This window comes from Silurus aristotelis (genome assembly GCF_946808225.1).
Source record: "Silurus aristotelis genome assembly, chromosome: 24".
Classification (NCBI taxonomy): domain Eukaryota; kingdom Metazoa; phylum Chordata; class Actinopteri; order Siluriformes; family Siluridae; genus Silurus; species Silurus aristotelis.
Window position 1 is genome coordinate 10120077 of NC_139597.1, and position 20278 is coordinate 10140354.

Genomic DNA, 20278 nt, shown 5'->3' on the forward strand with positions numbered 1-20278 from the left:
CAGTAGGGTAAAGTAGAGTAACATCCTGATACAAACAGCAGACTGCAATAAATTCAGATGTCTAAATGGTGATAATGTGCAAATAACAGTCCAACTGCAAAAGGTTGTTTCTATGACAGATATTTGATTTAAATTTCATCTGTTCTGTGAGAAGCGCAGATTGGGAGTTAACCCGAAAGTTAGACTGTTTTTAGATATTTGAGTTGAGTTTGTACAACCTTTTCTGACATTTTCCTTTTTGACTGAAACTCTGTATGTTTCTCCCTCAGCACAAGGTTTACGGTCAGGGATTTGTCCGACTACATGCCCCTTGGCAGGTGCTTAGCAGAGAGGCAGAGTTTCTCAAGATCAAGGTTCCCACTAAAAAGGTGTGTCGTTTCTATTCATTTTGTTCTCGAGCTGTCTACTTACTCAGAGCTTTCTGTCATATGTTACTAGAGTGTGGCTGTTCAGACCACAGTGGTGTCTGTACTGGAGATTTGTAAACTACAGAGAAACTTAAGATATGTACCTTTGTGTGGAGTGGACACGGTGAAGGGGAAAATGACCTGATTTATTAGATAAAATGTTATACCCAGATAATTTATTGACACCATATGTATTTACATTTTCATTCTCAGGCCTTCTAGAATTTTTTTTTCATAGCATTTTCTTTTATCTTTTCCAGAGCTATGACCTGAAAGAAGAAAAGGGTCTGTCAGCAACTATGAACACAGTGTGGAGAAAGTTGAACCAGCCATTTCAACCCAACATCCCTCACATGCAGCAGCAGAGCCGCACAAAGTTCCTCTCTCACAGCTTCTCTCGGGACAAGCTCCATCTGTGAGAAACCTCTGGGGATAATGAGGGGAAGGGAAGGGAAGAGGGGTGGGGTGGGTGGGTGGGTGTGGTAGAGCTGTATTTACTGAGATTTCTCCATGTGCCGAAGGCACCTGAGCAACTCAAAAACATAAACCCTGACTCATGACTTTGGCTACACCTGTTAGACTGAGCCTTACTATAATTGTTTTGTTTTCAGGTACAACATTGAGTGCAAGGACACCTTCTTTGACAATGCCACAAGAAGTCGAATTGTGAGTTTCCCTTTCCCGGGTGCTGGAAAAGTTGTCTTGTATTATTTTAAGGGCATGGCTGTAGTTAGTTGTCCAGATTGTTATGTGGAGCTGTTGGAATAACGTGATTATTTACCAGAAGTCTGAGGTGACTATGTTCCCTGTGGACACATTACTAGGAGACAATTCCCCTGTGGCCTTTTCAGGAACACTTTGGCTTGTTTGTCTCTCTCTTTCTTTTTCTTGCTCTCTTACACTCACTCTCTCCCTTCCTCCCAGGTGTACGAAATCCTTAGACGCACCGCCTGCACACGGACCTGCCAAACCATGGGTTAGTAATACAGTCAGCCAAAACCAATTATGGCAGTGTTGGAGGAATCCTGAGAAAATCCATGACTGACATAAGAGTTTCACTGGGCTCAGTGCTGGTAGAGCAGGTGCTGGGGAGAAATCCATATGCTCTTCTGGATAGCTCTGCTCAGCAGACGGACACCGCCACCAGCTACAGTGGAATTGAGGCTAGCTAACAGAAGGGTTTGGATTCAGGATCTCATATCTAGCCTGCTTTCTTACTCATTCACTTCCCCTATGTCTCATCTACTGTCTAAACTGGGACATGCAATCTTAGAATTGGGCTCAGAAGTGAAGCAGGGTCCATGGGGGGTGGGGGGTGGGGGTCCCTCTAGCTTGTTGCTAGGGAGCCATCTTCTTAATTGAGGGCTAATAGTGAGTGTACATGGTGTTCCTTTGAGGACTGATTAATTACTTTGATTAAAGCTTGTGTTCTATATGTCAGCCTCCTTCTATTTTGAAAAGCTAGTGTGCTGCATTCACATAAAGCAGAGAAGGCAGTCACGTCATGACAGTAATGACAGATGGTTATCCCATGACCTAGTGTGCAGTAATATATGGTGATTTTTCTCCTTGTCTACAGGCATCACTACATTAATAGCTAAAGGGGTGTATGACTCTGCCTTCCCTCTGCATGATGTAAGTGGATTTATTAAATGTTTTGTGCTTTGTGCTTATCTGACCCATTTAATGTTTCTTAAAAAAGTTCCTTGGTATTCTGCCTTTAGTATATCCAGTGTTGTTAATGTGATGCATTTATAATTATATGCCTGCAGGGAGACTTCAAGGACTCTAGGCAAGCAGAACAGAAAAACGACAGACAGGTGAGTGGCAATTTTTCTTTATAATCTATTCAAAATTTCATTTGTAATAATGATCCTAAAATCTTCTAATTGTTTCAGTTGTTACATGATGAATGGGCAAGATATGGAGCATTTTACAAATATCAACCCATTGATCTTATAAGGTGCGTTTATTCTTGTATTCATTTTTTATTTAACGTTTTTACATTGTTATGATATTATGACTATTCTTCGTTTCAATGTACAGTCAAGTTTTTTGCTTCATACCTCTACTCTCTCCTTTAGAAAATACTTTGGGGAGAAGATAGGTCTCTACTTTGCCTGGCTTGGTGTTTACACTCAGCTGTTGGCTTTGGCATCTGTAGTAGGCATCATCGTGTTCCTGTATGGTTGTTTTACCATCGACTCAAATGTTCCTAGGTATGAGACATTGTGTGGCCGCTAGGCATCAGGATAGATGTGTGTGGGTGTAAGGATGAAAGGGCCTGGCAGGCACACCTGAGGAGGGCAGGAGTGTATTCAGAGTCATACAGTAGTCTGCTAATATCAGCTGCAGGTTGCAATTGTAAGACACTTAAGTACAATAAAATGTTGTTTTGGTGATTGAAGTGTACCTGAAGTGTACCTGGCAAGTATAAGCATTTCTTTACATAATAGATCTTTTGATAAAATAGATGATTTTGAGTGTATGTATGTACGTATGTATATATATATATATAAATATTTTAAAGATGATCATGTGTTATTATTATTAATAACATTTGATTTTATTGAGACGTGGTAAGTGTGATTAGTTGTTCAGAATTGACTGCATATGATTCATTCAGTCACGTCATGGTTGTAAATGACTCAATGTAGATCTCCACTATGCGCTGTTTGACTGATATATCATTTGTCTATTGTTTGTTTCAGTCTGGAGATGTGCGATGAGAAACAGAACTTCACTATGTGCCCTCTTTGTGATCGAGTCTGCGATTATTGGCACCTGAGCACAGCCTGTGGCACTGCCCGTGCCAGCCACCTTTTTGATAACCCAGCCACTGTCTTCTTTGCCATCTTCATGTCCCTCTGGGGTAGGCATCGTGGTTATCTCCCTCACATTATTTTTATGATTTTCTTTCATCCATCCTTTGCAATTTTGACTTTAAAATCAAGCCATCCGTAAAATAGGTCCATTTTTGTGCACTGACTCTGCATTCCCTTGCTCTGATGAATGTAAGACTCAGGTGACAGGGTATAGTAGTAAGCAGATCTGTTGATGTGTCTCTATGGAGATAGAGATAAAAAACTTGTGTGTACAGTATGTGTGGGAGATTAACAGTCTGGGTATAGTGTTACCTGTGTCTATCAGAGGCTGCGTGGGCTCAAGGCTCCATCATCGGCCTTTCTCGTGCAGCTTTTGTAAAAGCCCTTTGTCTTTCACTGCTGCATGTGGCAAAAAGGGCATACATATTATTCATTATATGCAGGCACTTACCCTGGGATTGGGTTGGGAGGTGGTCAGATGGAGTACATGTGTGCGTGTGTCTTTACAATAATGCACCTGTATCTCTGTGTACAATCTTGACCAATGAATATCAGCAGCTGATATCAGTGACGCTAACTCATGCTTCCCAGACTGATGGTAAACATTTTTTTAGTTTTGAAACAAAGTGAATGGGACGATACCTCATTACAAAATCTAGTTTGTAAACGTGTACTCCAGATAAAACAGAGATGACAAATATAATCAAATATGTAAATGAGTAACATTATTAACGAGTGATCCTCTCATTTTTTTCACTTATGTAATATGTTTGTTTAGTAATTTTATCTCATTGTTCCTTCTTTTCTTTCGTATAATATGTCTTTCTCTTGGTCCCTTCGTAAAGCGGTAATGTTTCTGGAGCATTGGAAGCGCAGACAAAACAGTTTAAACTACAGCTGGAACATGACTGGAATGGAGGAAGAAGAGGTGTGTGTTTTACACTCACAGTAAACATTTGTATATATAAAAAGAATGGCTAGAGTGGTCATTGTTTTAATTATTCAATAAGTTTAACATTTAAATTTAATTTGAACTTGGTTATTTATTTCCAATACTCCCTTTTCCCACCTTCTCTATGTAAGGAACGAGCAAAGGTCGGACATTTTTTCTTATACAAACTCCCCTCCCTATAGTTCTCCAGGTTTAGTGTGTGCATTTGGTTTGCTGTGGATTTAGATTTGTTTGAGTAGTTTGTAAGTCTTCCAAATGTTGCCAGTGGATCCCATACAGAATGTGAGTAAATTATTATTGTTTGATTTTCACTCTGCAGGAGCATCCCAGACCTAAATATGAAACACTACTCCTTCAGAAGAGACAGAAGAAGCGGAGAAACAGAAAAAAGAACAAAAGTGAGGTGGGTAGGTTTCTTGTACAATGCTACCGGCTTTAATGAAAGAATCAGTATTTGCTGTTCTTTACAAGGGTTTTTTCTTCAAGGGCAAAAACTGAAAACTGTTTGCAGCATTACTGAAAAGTGCTGCAAAATACTTTTATTTGCTGTTTTGAGCAATAACTGATCTTAAACGGATGTCTTGCTTTTGCTCTGTGCAGACCATTCACCGAGGAGTACAGCACTTGCCATGTATGTTTTCTTTTCTCAGAAACATTCAGAATGAGGAGTTAGGGGTAGAGGGCTGGTGCCAAAAGCTGCAAGCTGCCAGCAAAACCCCCATGATGCACTGTTCTGGCTGCAGTCATTTGGCACCAGATCATGAAAGGTTGGTGGGCTGCTCCAGGTTCTGCAATGGCAGAAGGAGTGGGATGGAGAAAGAGGGAAAAAGAGGAAGAGAGATAAAGTGTGATGTAGGTAGGTAGGTAGGTAGGTAGGTAGGTAGGTAGGTAGGTAGGTAGGTAGGTAGGTAGGTAGGTAGGTAGGTAGAGGAAGGTAAGGGAGCATTGGAGGAGAGGTGTCCATTAGCAGTGCTGGTATCTGGCAGGAGCCCCTAAACACTAGGGTTTTTGGTGTTTTTACCTGTTAGTGTGTGATCCATGGGCTCTGTCTGTTCCAGCCTCAGAAAAGTGTGGAGGAGAGCAGCGATCCAGGCAAGGACAAATGGAGACAGCGGTTGCTGTCTGCCATGGCTACAGGGAACCTGGTAAATGCTGATCTTTCTCTTTGTTTCTCGCCCATCGTAGTTCCTCTAGAGCAATGATCACCATCCTGACTCCCGTCCAACAGAATTTAACTCAATCCTAATCCAAAAGATCTGATTCAGGCAATCAGGTAACCGGATGATCAGAAACTTGTGTGTTTTGATTAGGGTTGAAACCAAATTCTGTAGGAAGGTCATGACACTGATCACTGCTCTAGAGCTTCTACCTGCTTCATGCTTCTTTGTATCTCTTATTCTTCCTAACTATTTTCCTAACTGTTGGGCTGCCAAATTTTCCTACTCCTCTTGTGTACTTATGGCATCTGGTCCTTACTTTCTTGGTCGCTGGGCCCTGAATTAGATTTTCTGGTGATGTTAGTAGCTGATTTTGGCCAGTCCTGGATCTGCCCTATTTAGATTGTGTGCTGCAGGGGGTTTGGTTTTTCATTTCTCCTTTGCCGTGGTTGCAAACGTTTTAAGTTCAACTGAAGTCTAGGTGGGGCTTGGGAAGCATATTAGTACTTTTAGTATTTAGTTGGGATCAGAGTAGTGTCATATTGTGTGCTGTTTTGTTGGAAAGTATCTCAGTACTTGCAATACTACATGTTGTTTCTGTGTTTTGTTACACTTTATTTATGAATTTAGAAAAAATAGATAGTCAGATCTAGCGATACCACCTTACTCTGGAATAGCAGACCTATAGCTAAGGTTGATCTACAATGCATATAATACACCATAAATTAACTGCTAGATATAGTAAGGTATAACAATATACTTATGTACATAAACATAATAGCATTATTATTCTGGTTGCAAAACTGTAATGGCCCAAATGTTCCGTAATTATTATTCATTATGTCACAATACATGTCAAGGGTTGCCACGATCTCTTCATTTCAGCATGGCTTTATGAAGTCAAGAAGCTTATTAGTTATTTTTCCTCTGTAAACGTACACAATGAAATTTACAGAAGAAGATATATTCAGTCATGCTTATTCATGTGTCACTAAGCATGTAAGAGGATTAGAAAAGCCAGTGGGACCATGTTCACAGGGTAGCCACATGTTGACTTTAGCTGTACACAATAAAGGCAATAATAATAATCTCATCCTAAACCTTTTCACTTTTATTTTCAAGTGAAAATTTCTTCCTAAATTGTTGATATAAAATTTTCTGGATTAAATACAATCAGTAATATTGGTGGTCTTAGATGAAAATTGCTAACTGGCTTGTGTTAGATAATGGTTGATGTTAGGTAAAAGTTCCTCATAAATTGTTTGCTTTATATATTGTTATCTGCGGTGATGGCTTATTTTTTCCTGGTGTAGTGAGTGATAACTGATTAATAAATATGGTTTGATCACTCAACAGTATATAAATGTAATGCAAATCATATTTAAACCAATAATCTGTAGTAATCTACTGGTCATTTAAATTTACTTTTTGGACTCGTTATAATTCAATATTTGGAATCCAAAATGGAGTTTGAAAGCTGATTTTAAGTGGACATGTAAAAAATTGTAGTCATTTACATTGAACATGTTAAATTGTACCATATGTGCTTTAAGTCCTTCTGTGTGTGCTCCTGAGATGCTTTCTGCAGGTTGTATGTAATAAATTGTTCAGAGAAAGCATACTCATTATGAATTAGCTCCATTCTTCAATTCCAAATGTACTGTATCTGTGGACAGCAATTTAATTCTAGGTCAACTCTCATTTTTTTAAAGAAGTGCGATACCCATGAGCCATAGTGTGCAAATTGGGTTCCCTCTATTATGACTGTGGACACAGTGTTTGACCTAACTACAATCAGTTTAATCTTGTATGGTACAGTTTGCTTATCAAGTTCCACTAACTGCATAGACTCTTAGGTGTATTATGTATAATGTAGCAAAGTAGTACATAATGCTTACATTGCATTTACCAGCTTGAGGTTCTTTTTTCCTTCTTTTTTTTTATCTTGTGCGTGACACTACATTGTGATCAGATGGCATGTTCACAGTGAAGTGAAGCTATTGGGCTAGATTTTTCGACTTGCTCTACCCATTAATTTTCCTGTTGTAATTCAGCCCAGAGTAATGCAAAATGCATTATTAGAAAAAATTAGCATCTCATTCAATGGTTATTAAGAGAATGCCACAGTTTTGACAGGTATACAGGCTTTAAGGCTGTCAGTCAAACAGACATCTATGCTGTATAATAAGATTTTCATAAACACTTCTGTATCATATGTAAAGCGCTCTGTACCTGTCCTGTTATATTTCAAAGGTGTGAAATTTCGCAGCTCTGTGTGTCTCTCCATGACAACTGTATTTCTTTTTAGGCCTGGTTATTTCTGGTTATTTTTTGACCATTAAGGTTTTATATTTATTTATTTATTTTTATTATTATTATTTTTTTATTATAAATAAGAAGCATTTGGTGGATCTTCTGTCTCTGATGACAGGATTTACATCTGGGCTGTGCCTGGACCTTTCCAAAACACTTTTCCTCTTCTTTCTTGTCATGCTGAATGTTGAACATTTGATTAATCTTCACTGGTCTGCAGATTTTGTGCCAAAATAGATCATGAGCTGTTTATGATTTCTTCCATCACAGAGCTGTCCAAAGTCTGACCCCAGTTGAAAATGAGGTGCAATTCCTGCATCATTCACTTGATTTGTTTAGTGGAATTATGACCCAAAAGTTCTATTTTGGTCTCATCTGACCACTTGACTTTCTCCCATGACTCCTCTGGATCATCCAAATGGTCATTGGCAAACTTAAGACGTGCCTGGACATGAGCTGGTTTAAGCAGGGGAACCTTCCGTGCCATGCATGATTTCAAACCATGACGTCTTAGTGTATTACCAACAGTAACCTTAGAAACGGGGGTCAAAGCTCTTTTCAGGTCATTGACCAGCTTCTCCCGTGTAGTTCTGGGCTGATTTCTCCCCTTCCTTAGGATCATTGAGACCACACGAGGTGAGATCTTGCATGGAGCCCCAGTCCGAGAGAGATTGACAGTCATGTTTAGCTTCTTCCATTTTCTAATGATTGCTCCAACAGTGGACCTTTTTTCACCAAGCTGCTTGGCAATTTCCCCGTAGCCCTTTCCAGCCTTGTGGAGGTGTACAATTTTATCTCTAGTGTCTTTGGACAGCTCTTTGGTCTTGGCCATGTTAGTAGTTGGATTCTTACTGATTGTATGGGGTGGACAGGTGTCTTTATGCAGCTAACAACCTCAAACAGGTGCATCTAATTTAGGATAATAAATGTAATGGAGGTGGACATTTTAAAGGCAGACTAACAGGTCTTTGAGGGTCAGAATTCTAGCTGATAGACAGGTGTTCAAATACTTATTTACAGCTGTATCATACAAATAAATAGTTTAAAAATCATATATTGTGATTTCTGGATTTTCTTTTTTTGATTATGTCTCTCACAGTGGACATGCACCTACGATGACTATTTCAGACCCCTCCATGATTTCTAAGTGGGAGAACTTGCAAAATAGCAGGGTGTTCAAATACTTATTTTCCTCACTGTATATATATATATATATATATATATATATATATATATATATATATATATATATATATATATATATATATGTATGTGTGTGTGTGTGTGTGTGTGTGTGTGTGTGTGTGTGTGCGTGCGCGCGCGTGTGTGTATATATATATATATATATATATATATACACACACACACGTGCACGCACACACACAAACACACACACACGCACACACACACACACACACACACACACACACACACACACACACACACACACACACACACACACACACACAGATTTAAGCCTAAGTGTTTCTGCTACCATGCATCTCTGTGTGTATGATATTCTGTGGGTGATACACTGCCTTGATTCAAATTATGTTCAATAAGTTGTAGCTGTAGACAACATATTTTGCCCCATGATTTGTCAAAGGCAGTCTTGGATGTTTTTCAGTGAGAAAGGCATTTCAACAAACCATGCTACACAGCAGCAAATACATTGTTGTCACATACAGGAGGTGACCAATATGTGCCAATTCCTTTTATGTCTCTGTAAGTCTCTTGGCAGCCTCACTGATACAATTTCTACTTATCCTTTCAAACATTTCAGATGGATGCTCTGTTCTCTGTAATATCACTATGATGGCCACTTTCCCCTCATCTTGTTGATGATGGACTTCACTATGTTCTGTGGTACATCTAATGTTTTGGAAATTAGTTTTTATTTTTTATTTTTTGAGCACTCTCTTGCTCGATGTCTTTGAACAATGAGATCTTATATATCCTTTTTTAAGCTCTTTGTGAATCATGGCATTATTATTATTATTATTATTATTATTATTATTATTATTATTAGCAGTATTAGCAAGAACATGTTGTAAAAATTCTACAGAAACTATTTTGCTTTCACAGTAAACAATACAATCACAATAAATCTGGAAAAGATCTAACATTATTAACCTTAGTTTTTTATTGATTCATTCGTTTTACATCACAAAAAACAACAACAGCTGTTGAGGAACTTTGCCAAATTTAAGTGTGCGTGTGCGTGTGCGTGTGCGTGCATGTGTGTGTGTACTGGACTGGTAAATGGAACAAAGTGTAAGATATTTGGCTTACATTTGGCAAATTGTGTTGTCATTAAATATGAAGGCAGTCTGTGGTTCTTGAATTGGTTTGTTTTTAATGAAACACCCTTTTCTTGAAGTCGTCCATTCTTTTTTAAAAAAGGAAAAAAATTATACGATCCACTTTAGTCCTGAACCTTATAGGAGTGTTATGTACATACTCTGGCCAGCAGAGAGAGCTACACTTCAGCCTATTGACTGTATGGAAGCCTGAGTAGTTGTGTGTATATTGAGAGCGAGAGGGAGTGTCCTCTCAGCGGGAGTTCCACAGCTCCACAGAAGACAGAATGCCAAATGCAGAGTAAACCACAGTCCCTCACTCATTGTCATGGCAACCATGTGACATTGAAACCCCTGGAACACACATGAGCCTGTTCTAATCTGGTGTTGTCCAAATCTAACTCAGATATAACTTTAATACGAAAAAAATTGTGAAATACATGAGTTTCAGTAAGAGGCAAACGAGCAAATGTGTCATTGCGTGCTTTTATTTTAGGGGATAAAATGAATTCTTTAAATGTATGACTTTTTCATGCCCCATTGGTTTTACGTTTATACTAAAAAATGTTTGTATTCTGTAAAACTCTAATGGTCTGTTCAGAAAAAGTATAAACAGTCTGGGTTTGAATGCAGTTTGCCTTAACCTAATTAAGTCTAATCATAATGGAAGTATCTTAGCAGGAAGTCTGAGGCTTCTCTTCCTGGGTATTATATAATGAAATGTTGCCATTAATTGTTAAAGGTCATCTGCCACCTTGTGCAAACAGTTTATTGGAAAGTGTGTTTTTTGTGGCCTTGACACAAAATGGGTGTTTTTATGTGAGCCATGACGTAGGTCATTCAGCTTGAGCTGTTTATAGGAATTACTGTGTGGGTGTGTGGAAGAGGGATTTATTCTCTCTGTACTCAACACCCAAAAGGTCTTTACCACACCCCCTCCCATTGGAACTACTGCATGGGATTGTCAGAGGTTTGACTGATGCATAGCTCCTACAACTGTAATCCTTTGAACAATATTACTGACCTCTGCTAAATTAAACTGCAGTTTGATGTGATGTGATGTGTGAGAATAGTACATATCATGGTACATATCATGGTCATTCCCTCTCTCTCTCTCTCTCTCTCTCTCTCTCTCTCTCTCTCTCTCTTTCTCTCTCTCTGACACATCTGCACAGTTCTCAGTGTCAAGGCCTCAGCATCAGAAAAAGATCCATTTTAGGCCTTGTCTTGTCTAAGTGATAACATGCCTGCCTTTATACGTACACTATATTTACAAAAGTATTGATTTTTAAACATTGCATTCCACATTTAGTGCTAATTACCTTTTATAATAACTTCCACTCTTCTGGAAAGATGTTCCAATAGATTTTAGAGTGTGTTAATGGATATTTGGGTTCATCAGCCACAAGGGTATTACAAAAGGCAGGTATTGATGTAGGTGAGGAGACCTGGGGCATTTCGATTCATCCCAAAGGTGTTCAGTAAGGATGAGATCAGAGCTGGCCTCTCAAGAGCTTCCTCTCCAAAGCATGTAAACCATATCTTCGAGGAGCTTACTTGGTACAAAGGGGCATTGCCATGCTGGAACAGATTTGGTTTTTCAAGTTTAAATAAATGCAAAATTTTATTACAGCGCATCTAAATACGTCCTGTACAATTGAGTGCCTCCAGATTTGTGGTAACAGTTTGGAAAAGAACCACATATAACAGGAAAGATCTTGTTACCCAATACTTTTGCCAATATAGTGTATTTCAAAAACAAAGTTACAGACCTGTGTAGGCACAGATTCGATTTGACACCGAATAAAAAAAGCACAAATGAAGAACAGACAAGCTTCACTCTCATGCTCCACTTTCGATAAACAGATGCTGCAGATGGACTTTGCCAAGAGCTTGCTGATAATTGGCTTCTTGGTACTGGCTGATTTTTCATCATACACATATACAGCAAAACATATTGAATTGTTTTGGTAATTTCTCCTGCTTAAACAGATTAGAGCTATGAATATAGAGCTATAGATGCTGTTTTATGAGTGAGACAGCATTTAAATCTTTCAACAGCAATAATGAATAACAAGTGAAAATTGTCCAGTCTCCTTCTTTCTTTCTCATTATTCATAATTATTGTATATTTTAGTTTATCAAGAGGCAATCTCCATCTGGTCTTGGTCCAAACCTGAAAGGTTTTTCTTCAGCTCGGTTCTGGTCAGTGAGGCTTTGAATGTCACGCAGTGCACTGTGGCTGCTATTAGAGATGACCTCAAAACCTGGACTGCTTTCTAACAGTAAATGCTCTTGATGCCAAAGAAGGCAGGCCAAGCTTATCTGCCTCATCTTCCTCTTCAAATAGTGTAAACCCTGTTTTGTCAATGAGAGCATGGGTGTTCAGGAGGGGCCCCATGTGACTAATGACCCTCCTTGTGGTTTGCAATAAATGGCTTTGTTACATGTCCTACATTCATTATTTTCCAAAACCCAAATTTATGGCAGTCTGAGAGCCTCCCTTAAGTGTGGCCATCAGTCTTAAGCTGCATTGGCTGTCCCAGGGCTCAGACAGCATGGGTTAGTCACGGTGAGTGATTCTGTGTGCTAGGTGGTGCTGTTGCTCTCCTAATAAGCCTAATTAGAGCTAGGAGAAGCGGACAAGTCCAAACTACCAGAGATCCTCTACCTGCTCAATTGGATGACTGTTGCCCATTAAGTATTTGATGCAAAACATTTTTGGTATTTTTTATCTATTCTTTTTATAGATAATGTAAACTGGGGAGTTTCTGCAGCAGATGCTTTTAAACACGTTTTGCATTGACTTTTTCCTCCCCTTTTGTTACGGCTCTAGTAAAATAAAGAATTGGCATGGAGTGATTCTCAGAGGTTCTGCTCACTGGCTTCTTTTGCTTCTTTTGCCTGCATTATTGTGCAGTGGTGCATGGGATTGCAGGATGTTTATTGGATGCTCTTCTCGCTTTAATTGCTGTCAACATTTTCTTGTTGAATTAGAAGACATGATACTGTGGAGATGATAGGAGTATGATTTCTGCAGTGAAGGGTTGAGGTTGTAAAGCCTTTGAGTAATATTATTTCTATAACATTTTAGTACATTATTGACAGACAACGTAAATGTTGAATGAATTTGGAAAAAAACATGACGTGAAGGATCAGTAAACCCACAACTCAGACATATTAGCAATTACAAAACTTTTCAATTCTCTCTCTCTCTCTCTCTCTCTCTCTCTCTCTCTCTCTCTCTCTCTCTCTCTCTCTCTCTCTCTCTCTCTCTCTTCTCTCTCTCTATCTGTGTCTCTCGCTCTTGCACTTGTTTCTTACAGTCTGGAGATGAGAGACTTACATGGAGAGATCGGTTTCCTGGTTATTTCATTAACGTGTCCTCCATTTTACTAATGGTGAGATTTTGAAAAACATATTTAAACTTTTCTGAATATTTAAGATTTACCAGTGTCTTTCTGAGCTTTTCCTTTTCTATGTGTTTTAGATTTTTGTGGAATGTTCTCTCATTTGATATATCCACTCTCTTCTTGTTTGTACTCTAGTTTGGCGTAACTTTTGCTGCTGTGTTTGCGGTCATTATGTACCGCATTACCGTTTCTGCCACACTGGCCATGAGTCCTGACCCCCAGATCAAAGCCAGTGTGCGTGTGACCGTCACAGCCACAGCTGTCATTATCAACCTAGTTGTCATCCTCATCCTGGACGAGATCTATGGCTCCGTGGCTGCGTGGCTCACAGAGCTGGGTGAGATTTACTGTACACATTTGGACTAAGTTGCATGGTTCTGTAATAATAGTGTTTATTGTTAGTCCATATGACTGATACAACTCGAATGTGTGACAAAAAATGGAATTATAATTTTTTTTAATTTAGAAGGCCTTCTGATTTTAAATGCTTCATGAATATGAATATAAAATAATGCCTTTTCTTCTTAAGTATTGGTTCCCCCTCCTCTACTCTGTTCATTTCACAAATGCTTTAATTATAATAAATAATATAATAATCTTGTCTTTCATAGTATTTCTGAGTGCTGGAATTAAGAGTTAATTCTGCAGTTACTGCCAACATGTACTCCAGACAGAGATCTCCAGTGTAGATAAAAAAAAAAAAAAAATTAGCTTGGGGACTTGATACATTAAATCCTAAAATATCGTTTAAAAAAAATTTGTGTCTTCAGAGATTCCAAAGACAGAGACCGGCTTTGAGGAGCGTCTAATTCTGAAAGCCTTCCTCCTAAAGTTTATGAATGCTTATGCACCTATTTTCTATGTAGCCTTCTTCAAAGGAAGGTAAGTAGCCAACGCTTCAGCTTTTTTGTGCTTTGTTACTATTATTTATAATTAATAATCCATCCTTTAATACCCGGGCATACATACAATAGATGTATCTTTGCCATTTCGAATAATAAAAATTATGTAAGTTTATTAGAAGTGCAAAGAAAAGACATGAGAAAGCTGCATCTGAAATGTATCCTTTTCTGGATAAGATTTTATTTTTAAAATGTAACCTAATCCAGTTTTACCTGAGCTGTTCTCATTAGTACATGAAGCCCAATATTCTAATTAACTGACTATATACCAAACATGTCTTATTTTTATCAAGATGTTGAGAATGTATCCATGGTTTTTATTCATTTATTTTGCATTATTACCAACAGGTTTGCAGGTCGGCCTGGAGATTATGTTTATGTTTTTAACCAGTATCGCATGGAAGAGGTAAATTAGATATGTGCAAATCCATGATTATGTATACTTGCCACTATTATATTACTAATATGCCAGTTATCAAAACTATTCTCTGTCTTTTCCCCTTTTTTCTCTTTCAGTGTGCCCCTGGTGGTTGTCTAATTGAGTTATGTATTCAGCTCAGCATCATCATGTTGGGAAAACAGCTCATTCAGAACAACGTGTTTGAGATCGGTATCCCGTAAGTGCTCAGCCTGTTCCTACAATATGACATATTTTCAGTTCACTTTTTTGTTATGTATATAATTCCACATGTGTTAATTCATAGTTTTGATGCCTTCAGTGTGAATTTACAATTTTCATAGTCATGAAAATAAAGAAAACTCTTTGAATGAGCAGGTGTGTCCAAACTTTTGGTCTGTACTGTATATATAATATATATAAACTTTTGGTCTGTACTGTATATATAATATATATAAACTTTTGGTCTGTACTGTATATAGTGATGTGTTTTTTACAATTTTGTAGGTCTCTACCATTGTAGGTTATCTACTTTCCACACTTTCCACCTATTATAATTAATGTGACATGCCAGCTTTCAGGCCAGTCCACAGCTCTTGTTCTTTATTGAGTTTACGGTAAATGCTAGTGTCTCTTGGGTTTTGTTTTCCCATGGCTCAGTTCACATTTGTTTTGGCGTGTGGCTGCAAAACGTCTGTTTATGGTAACTGGCTCACTTCATGCACCTACAACAGTGAAGACATCAATCATTCATTGGCACTGACACTGCAACACATCTTTTGTTTGTGTGTTTATCTGTCTGTGTGTGAAAAGAGATAGTTACCACAGTATGTTCGAACATGTATAAACACAGAATCAACCCAACTATAGGCTGTGAACTTATACATGACAGGTTTTGAGCAGTTGTTTTGTTCTTAATGTGTCTTTGAAGTTTCTAGTTGACCAGAGAGCAAATATGCAACCTTCAAAAAGTCATAAGAAGTCACTAGAGCTAAAGACAAAAAAGATTTTCTGCTGATGTCTGTAATTTAAGAAAAAAGAAATATGATTGAAATATTTTATTTATTATTTGATTATTTTTAAGCATGTGTTAGTATTGGCCTACAAAGATCACATCTGGCTTTTCTTGTGATTTGTGCCAAAACAAAAACGTACTTGCCAAAGCAAAACGTAATAAATTTAGTTTGTCAAAAGGCCTGCAATGCTCCTGTGCCATCAGATCATCATCAAAACAGGGAAGGGCACTTAAGATAAATACTTTAAGTATTGTTTATTCAGCTCGAAGGACTTGATCTCAGGGTAAAAGGTATTTTATAATATAATTCATCCAAGCATTTTAAGACACTGCTTCACTGGTTTCTAGTTTAGTTTTCAACTTTCTGCACTTGTTATTCAAGCTCTTTCAAACTTCTACTAATGTCATTTGTTCAAGAATGCAAATGACATGAGTGAAGTCCTTGGAAAGGCCTGCGAGAAGGAAATGAGGATGACTTTAAACTGATTCTCCTGTTCTGCTCTAAAAATACCCAACTTCGTTACTGGAGAAAGGACAGGGCTGAAGTGCCTGGTACCTACGCACTGTGATGGAGGCCAGAGGGGACAGGAGGACTCAATATCCCACAATTCCCTTTACACACCTGACCTACATTGTAGTTCTGATCCCCCTACAGTTTGCTTTACTCTTTGTCCTACTATATTATATCATACAAACTGTAAAGTAGTGTGTATTTTAATATTAGGACCATTGTCCATTACAGAGCATTTTGATGCATTCAAGGTGTGTGTGTGTGTGTGTGTGTGTGTGTGTGTGTGTGTGTGTGTGTGTGTGTGTGTGTGTGTGTGCATGTGTGTATGTGTGTGTGTGTGTGTGTGTGTGTGTGTGTGTGTGTGTGTTTGTGTGTGTATGTGTGCTTTTCTGTCCTAAATGAAGCTTGACAGCTGGTAAATGGGAGCTTTAGCACGGCAGGAGAAAAGCACTTCTGATACAGAGGCATTAAAAAGTAATGTTCTGGAAAAGGGCTGTATTTTGAGCATATAAATAATGCATCAGCTCCATTTAGTGGATTTTATTGAAGACATTAATAGGCAGAGATATGGACCACATGGCCCATTTCATCGTCTATATTTGGCTTTTAGAGGCAGCATGAGACACAAACTCTTTCTCTCTCTTCTTTATTACTGTACCCTTTCTCTCTCTCCATGACAACTTGCCAAATATTAGGGATGTCTTTTAACACACAGAACAAGGTTAGTGCTGGTCTGAAAGGTCCAGAAAAAAAGTGAAGGGCATAATAACACCAAAGTTACTATAACTGCAAATGGAACTTCAGACATTAGACAGATTTAGAGCTTGTTTTGCATATTATCAAATTTTTTTATCAACTGGTAATGAAAGTTACTTTTTGTTCAAACATTTTTTGCAATGATTTTTCATTGTCTATTGGAATGAAGGATAGGGGTTGAGGTTAACAAAACAGAATTATATTATTATTTATAACAATATAAATATGTCTAATTAAATACTGGTCCAGACCACACCCACTTCAGTTCAATAAAAAAGTTAAAATACAAATGTATTTTAAACCCCAGGACCTAACAAGTTAAAATGATCTTGTAGGTTTAATTTTCTAAAATAATTATGCTGTTTGTATTTTTTTTCTAAATAAACCTGGTTCCATTTGCAGTTATAGTAACTTTGGTGTTAATATGCACTTAAATATTTTAATTAAATGTGACTAAATAAGGTAGGGAGTTTTCTTTTAAACATGTTTTTCCAAAATCAAGGAACTTCAGTCAAAGGTTCTTTTTATTTATTCAATTATATATATTTTGATGACCCCAACAGGCTTCCCCTTTATGGGATTGACATTTGGATACCAAATGTAAAATTTCATATTAAAGTACAACATGTTATGTGTGTACGTAGTGTTAAGTAATATGTTACATTGTCATTTTTTATAAATAAATCTGATATAGCACCTTTTAGTGATTTCTTTCAAAACTACTGTACTGTAAGTTTGTTAGCTGATCACGATTATATGGAACTTTGAGACAGGAAAATTAGCAACAGTCAAGAGTCATGAGAAAGTTCTTGCCATTAAGTCAGCTGGCCTTTTTATCTTTTTAAAATTATTATTTTTTTTATTAAAGCCCTATCTGGAAAATTTCCCTTAGTAATTCTTGGATTAATAGCAAATTTTTGGGAGTCTCTCAAACCCCCTTTAAGTAAAAATTTGTCTGTGTATGCATGGGAACTTTTATTTGAGTAGAATGACAGCATGCCATTGCATGCTGAGATTAAAGGCATGCTTCCTGGAACATTATTGGGTTGAAATCGGCCCCATTTACTCAGGTTGCTTAACTTTTACAACAGAGTAAAGTTTATGAGTAAAAAGTGAGGAGCTGTGTAAGCATGCAGGACACCACATGTCTCTGTCATTCAGATGGAACCACCTGAGGCAACACTTTTATTATGGCCTAAAAGTTGGTATATACTGTATGTTTCTTTTAAAAAAGGTAATATGTTGACAGTTAGTTTGCTTAAGATGATGCTATTGTGTCAGTCTCTTTAGTGTCAGTATTAGACTAAAAAAAAAACAACCTTCATTCATTCAGTTTAGATCAAACTAAAGCATACTGTGTATTTTGCCATGCATCAAATAAGAGATCAAAAATGTTTTGTGCTCTATTCATTGCATATTTCGTTTTTCAATTTTAAATACACAAATAAACAATATAAAAGCATGTTAACTCCATCTAGTGTATTAAGATACTACATTCATAGATTATTAAACAATACATGCTTTTTGTTCTTTCTGTTGATCTCTGCAGGAAGCTAAAGAAGCTGTTCCGCTCCCTAAAGGAAAAGAAGCGAGCTCCTGAAGTGCATGTGGAAGAGACAGGCCGTAATCTACGTCAGTGGCACCTGGACTATGACCTAGAGCCGTTCGAAGGCCTCACACCCGAATACATGGAGATGAGTGAGTGACCGTATAGCAACATCAAAGTGTCAGGTCTTATAGGAATGCACATGTTTATCACATCAAGCCTCTTTGATGTCCTGGGTTGTCATTTAATGATGATGCTCTCTGGCTGTAGCGTTTGAGCCACTGGGGTTTGTTTGCATGCTAGGATAATGCATGCAAGTTCTGCATTTGTCTTTTGGACTGTTAACAAACAGTGTTTCCATTAGTGAGTGTGTTGTGTATAAATTCATGACTGAATCATTAGTAATGCCATTGGTCATGAACATGTGTGTGTTCAGCAATAAGCAAGTGTTGTACTATCAATGACATAATAGTTGAAGTAGTTTTTTTAACTAGGTGTAATAAGTGTAGATAATTTGTTTAAGAGTTGATATAGATATTGTACATACTGATATACTGTATTTTAGTTTATGTTGCTGCAGTTTACATTGTTGACTTCTTCTTAACGCTATCGAATAAGGTATATATTGTGAATTCTTTTTTACTTTTGTACCACAGCGTAAAACGGCGTTTGCATTTGCACAATTCAGTGCACGTTCACAAGATTGCTTTTGTAGTTTTTTAAATGGCCAAAAATATATTTTAAGTCAGTTGTACTGTATACTGACTTGCTAAGGGCATGTTGATTACTAAAAATGCAGTTCAGTTGACACTTTGTTGGACAGTTAATGTTAACCAGCCAAAAATAGTGATTGTCAATCAAGTTAAAGCTGGAAATGCTATTTCCCACAAAGGTTATGTTCCATGTGCATGTGTGGGTGACAGAAAAGCAGTTATGCAGTCTTGCATTCCGTCACAAATTATAGGCTGTAATTTTTACGCACAATAGATTGTTGGTCATGCGAAATCACTAATCTGTATCAAGCACCTAATCAGCACTCTACACAGATTCTCACAAAATTCGAGTTGCTTATGTAAGCAAATACATAGACAAGGCTGACAGTCAAAATTCAAAATGTAGACTATGACTAGCTTTAGTCAATCTAGACAAGACTCTTTCTTTGGACAAACTTTGGATCTTCGCAGCTCATGTTATGGTAGCGGTAAATTACATTCTGAATTTAAGGATCAATGGATTAATATAGACTAATATCGAATCTGGTTGTAATTATTATAAATAATAATAATGCACATAGCTTATACAATAAATAATGCTAGCACACATTATTTTACATATCCATGCTTGTCTTTGACAAATGGCTGAAACTAATGCTTACTGAATTTATGCTAGACACTTTCTTTTTATTACATTTTTATGTTTTTCCCCTCTGACTCACCAGATCCTGATCATGATCGGAGTAGGTAAAACTGTAAAAAGTTAGGCAGATGTGTTCTGGTTTCGAAGTAGGTGGCTGTAAAAACATAATGAATGCCAGATGATTGCTATAGCAAAACACGTTTCATGTTTAAGTCTATGGTAGATTGATCTGTGGTATGGGAATGGCTGATTTAATATTCAAGTGTGATCTGAAGTCACATATTTAGCAGACCAAAAAAGCCAGCCTGATTAATGTGGGACTGCATTGAATGCTATGCTGTGCTAAGTGTTTAAAATATTTGTCTTATAATATATATTAATATACTGTGGTTTATATTATATGAGAATAGACTAGTCTTTTTTAAAAT

General features: G+C 37.5%; 1 protein-coding gene across 4 annotated transcripts in view; it reads left to right on the forward strand.

Annotated features, from left to right (window-relative positions):
- Nucleotides 1-20278, forward strand: part of ano2b (anoctamin 2b) — a 59861-nt gene that overhangs the window by 27902 nt on the left and 11681 nt on the right. For 3 of the 4 annotated variants that reach the window (XM_083528316.1, XM_083528315.1, XM_083528317.1), the window contains 18 exons: nt 270-368; nt 668-822; nt 1019-1073; nt 1332-1383; nt 1987-2042; nt 2180-2227; nt 2306-2370; nt 2492-2626; nt 3119-3279; nt 4078-4160; nt 4504-4587; nt 5243-5329; nt 13281-13355; nt 13503-13704; nt 14138-14249; nt 14618-14675; nt 14786-14886; nt 18498-18646. In XM_083528316.1, the coding sequence (XP_083384442.1) occupies nt 270-368; nt 668-822; nt 1019-1073; nt 1332-1383; nt 1987-2042; nt 2180-2227; nt 2306-2370; nt 2492-2626; nt 3119-3279; nt 4078-4160; nt 4504-4587; nt 5243-5329; nt 13281-13355; nt 13503-13704; nt 14138-14249; nt 14618-14675; nt 14786-14886; nt 18498-18646 (1777 nt within the window). The remainder of the gene's footprint in view (nt 1-269; nt 369-667; nt 823-1018; nt 1074-1331; nt 1384-1986; nt 2043-2179; nt 2228-2305; nt 2371-2491; nt 2627-3118; nt 3280-4077; nt 4161-4503; nt 4588-5242; nt 5330-13280; nt 13356-13502; nt 13705-14137; nt 14250-14617; nt 14676-14785; nt 14887-18497; nt 18647-20278) is intronic. The other variant, XM_083528318.1, reaches the window with a different exon arrangement.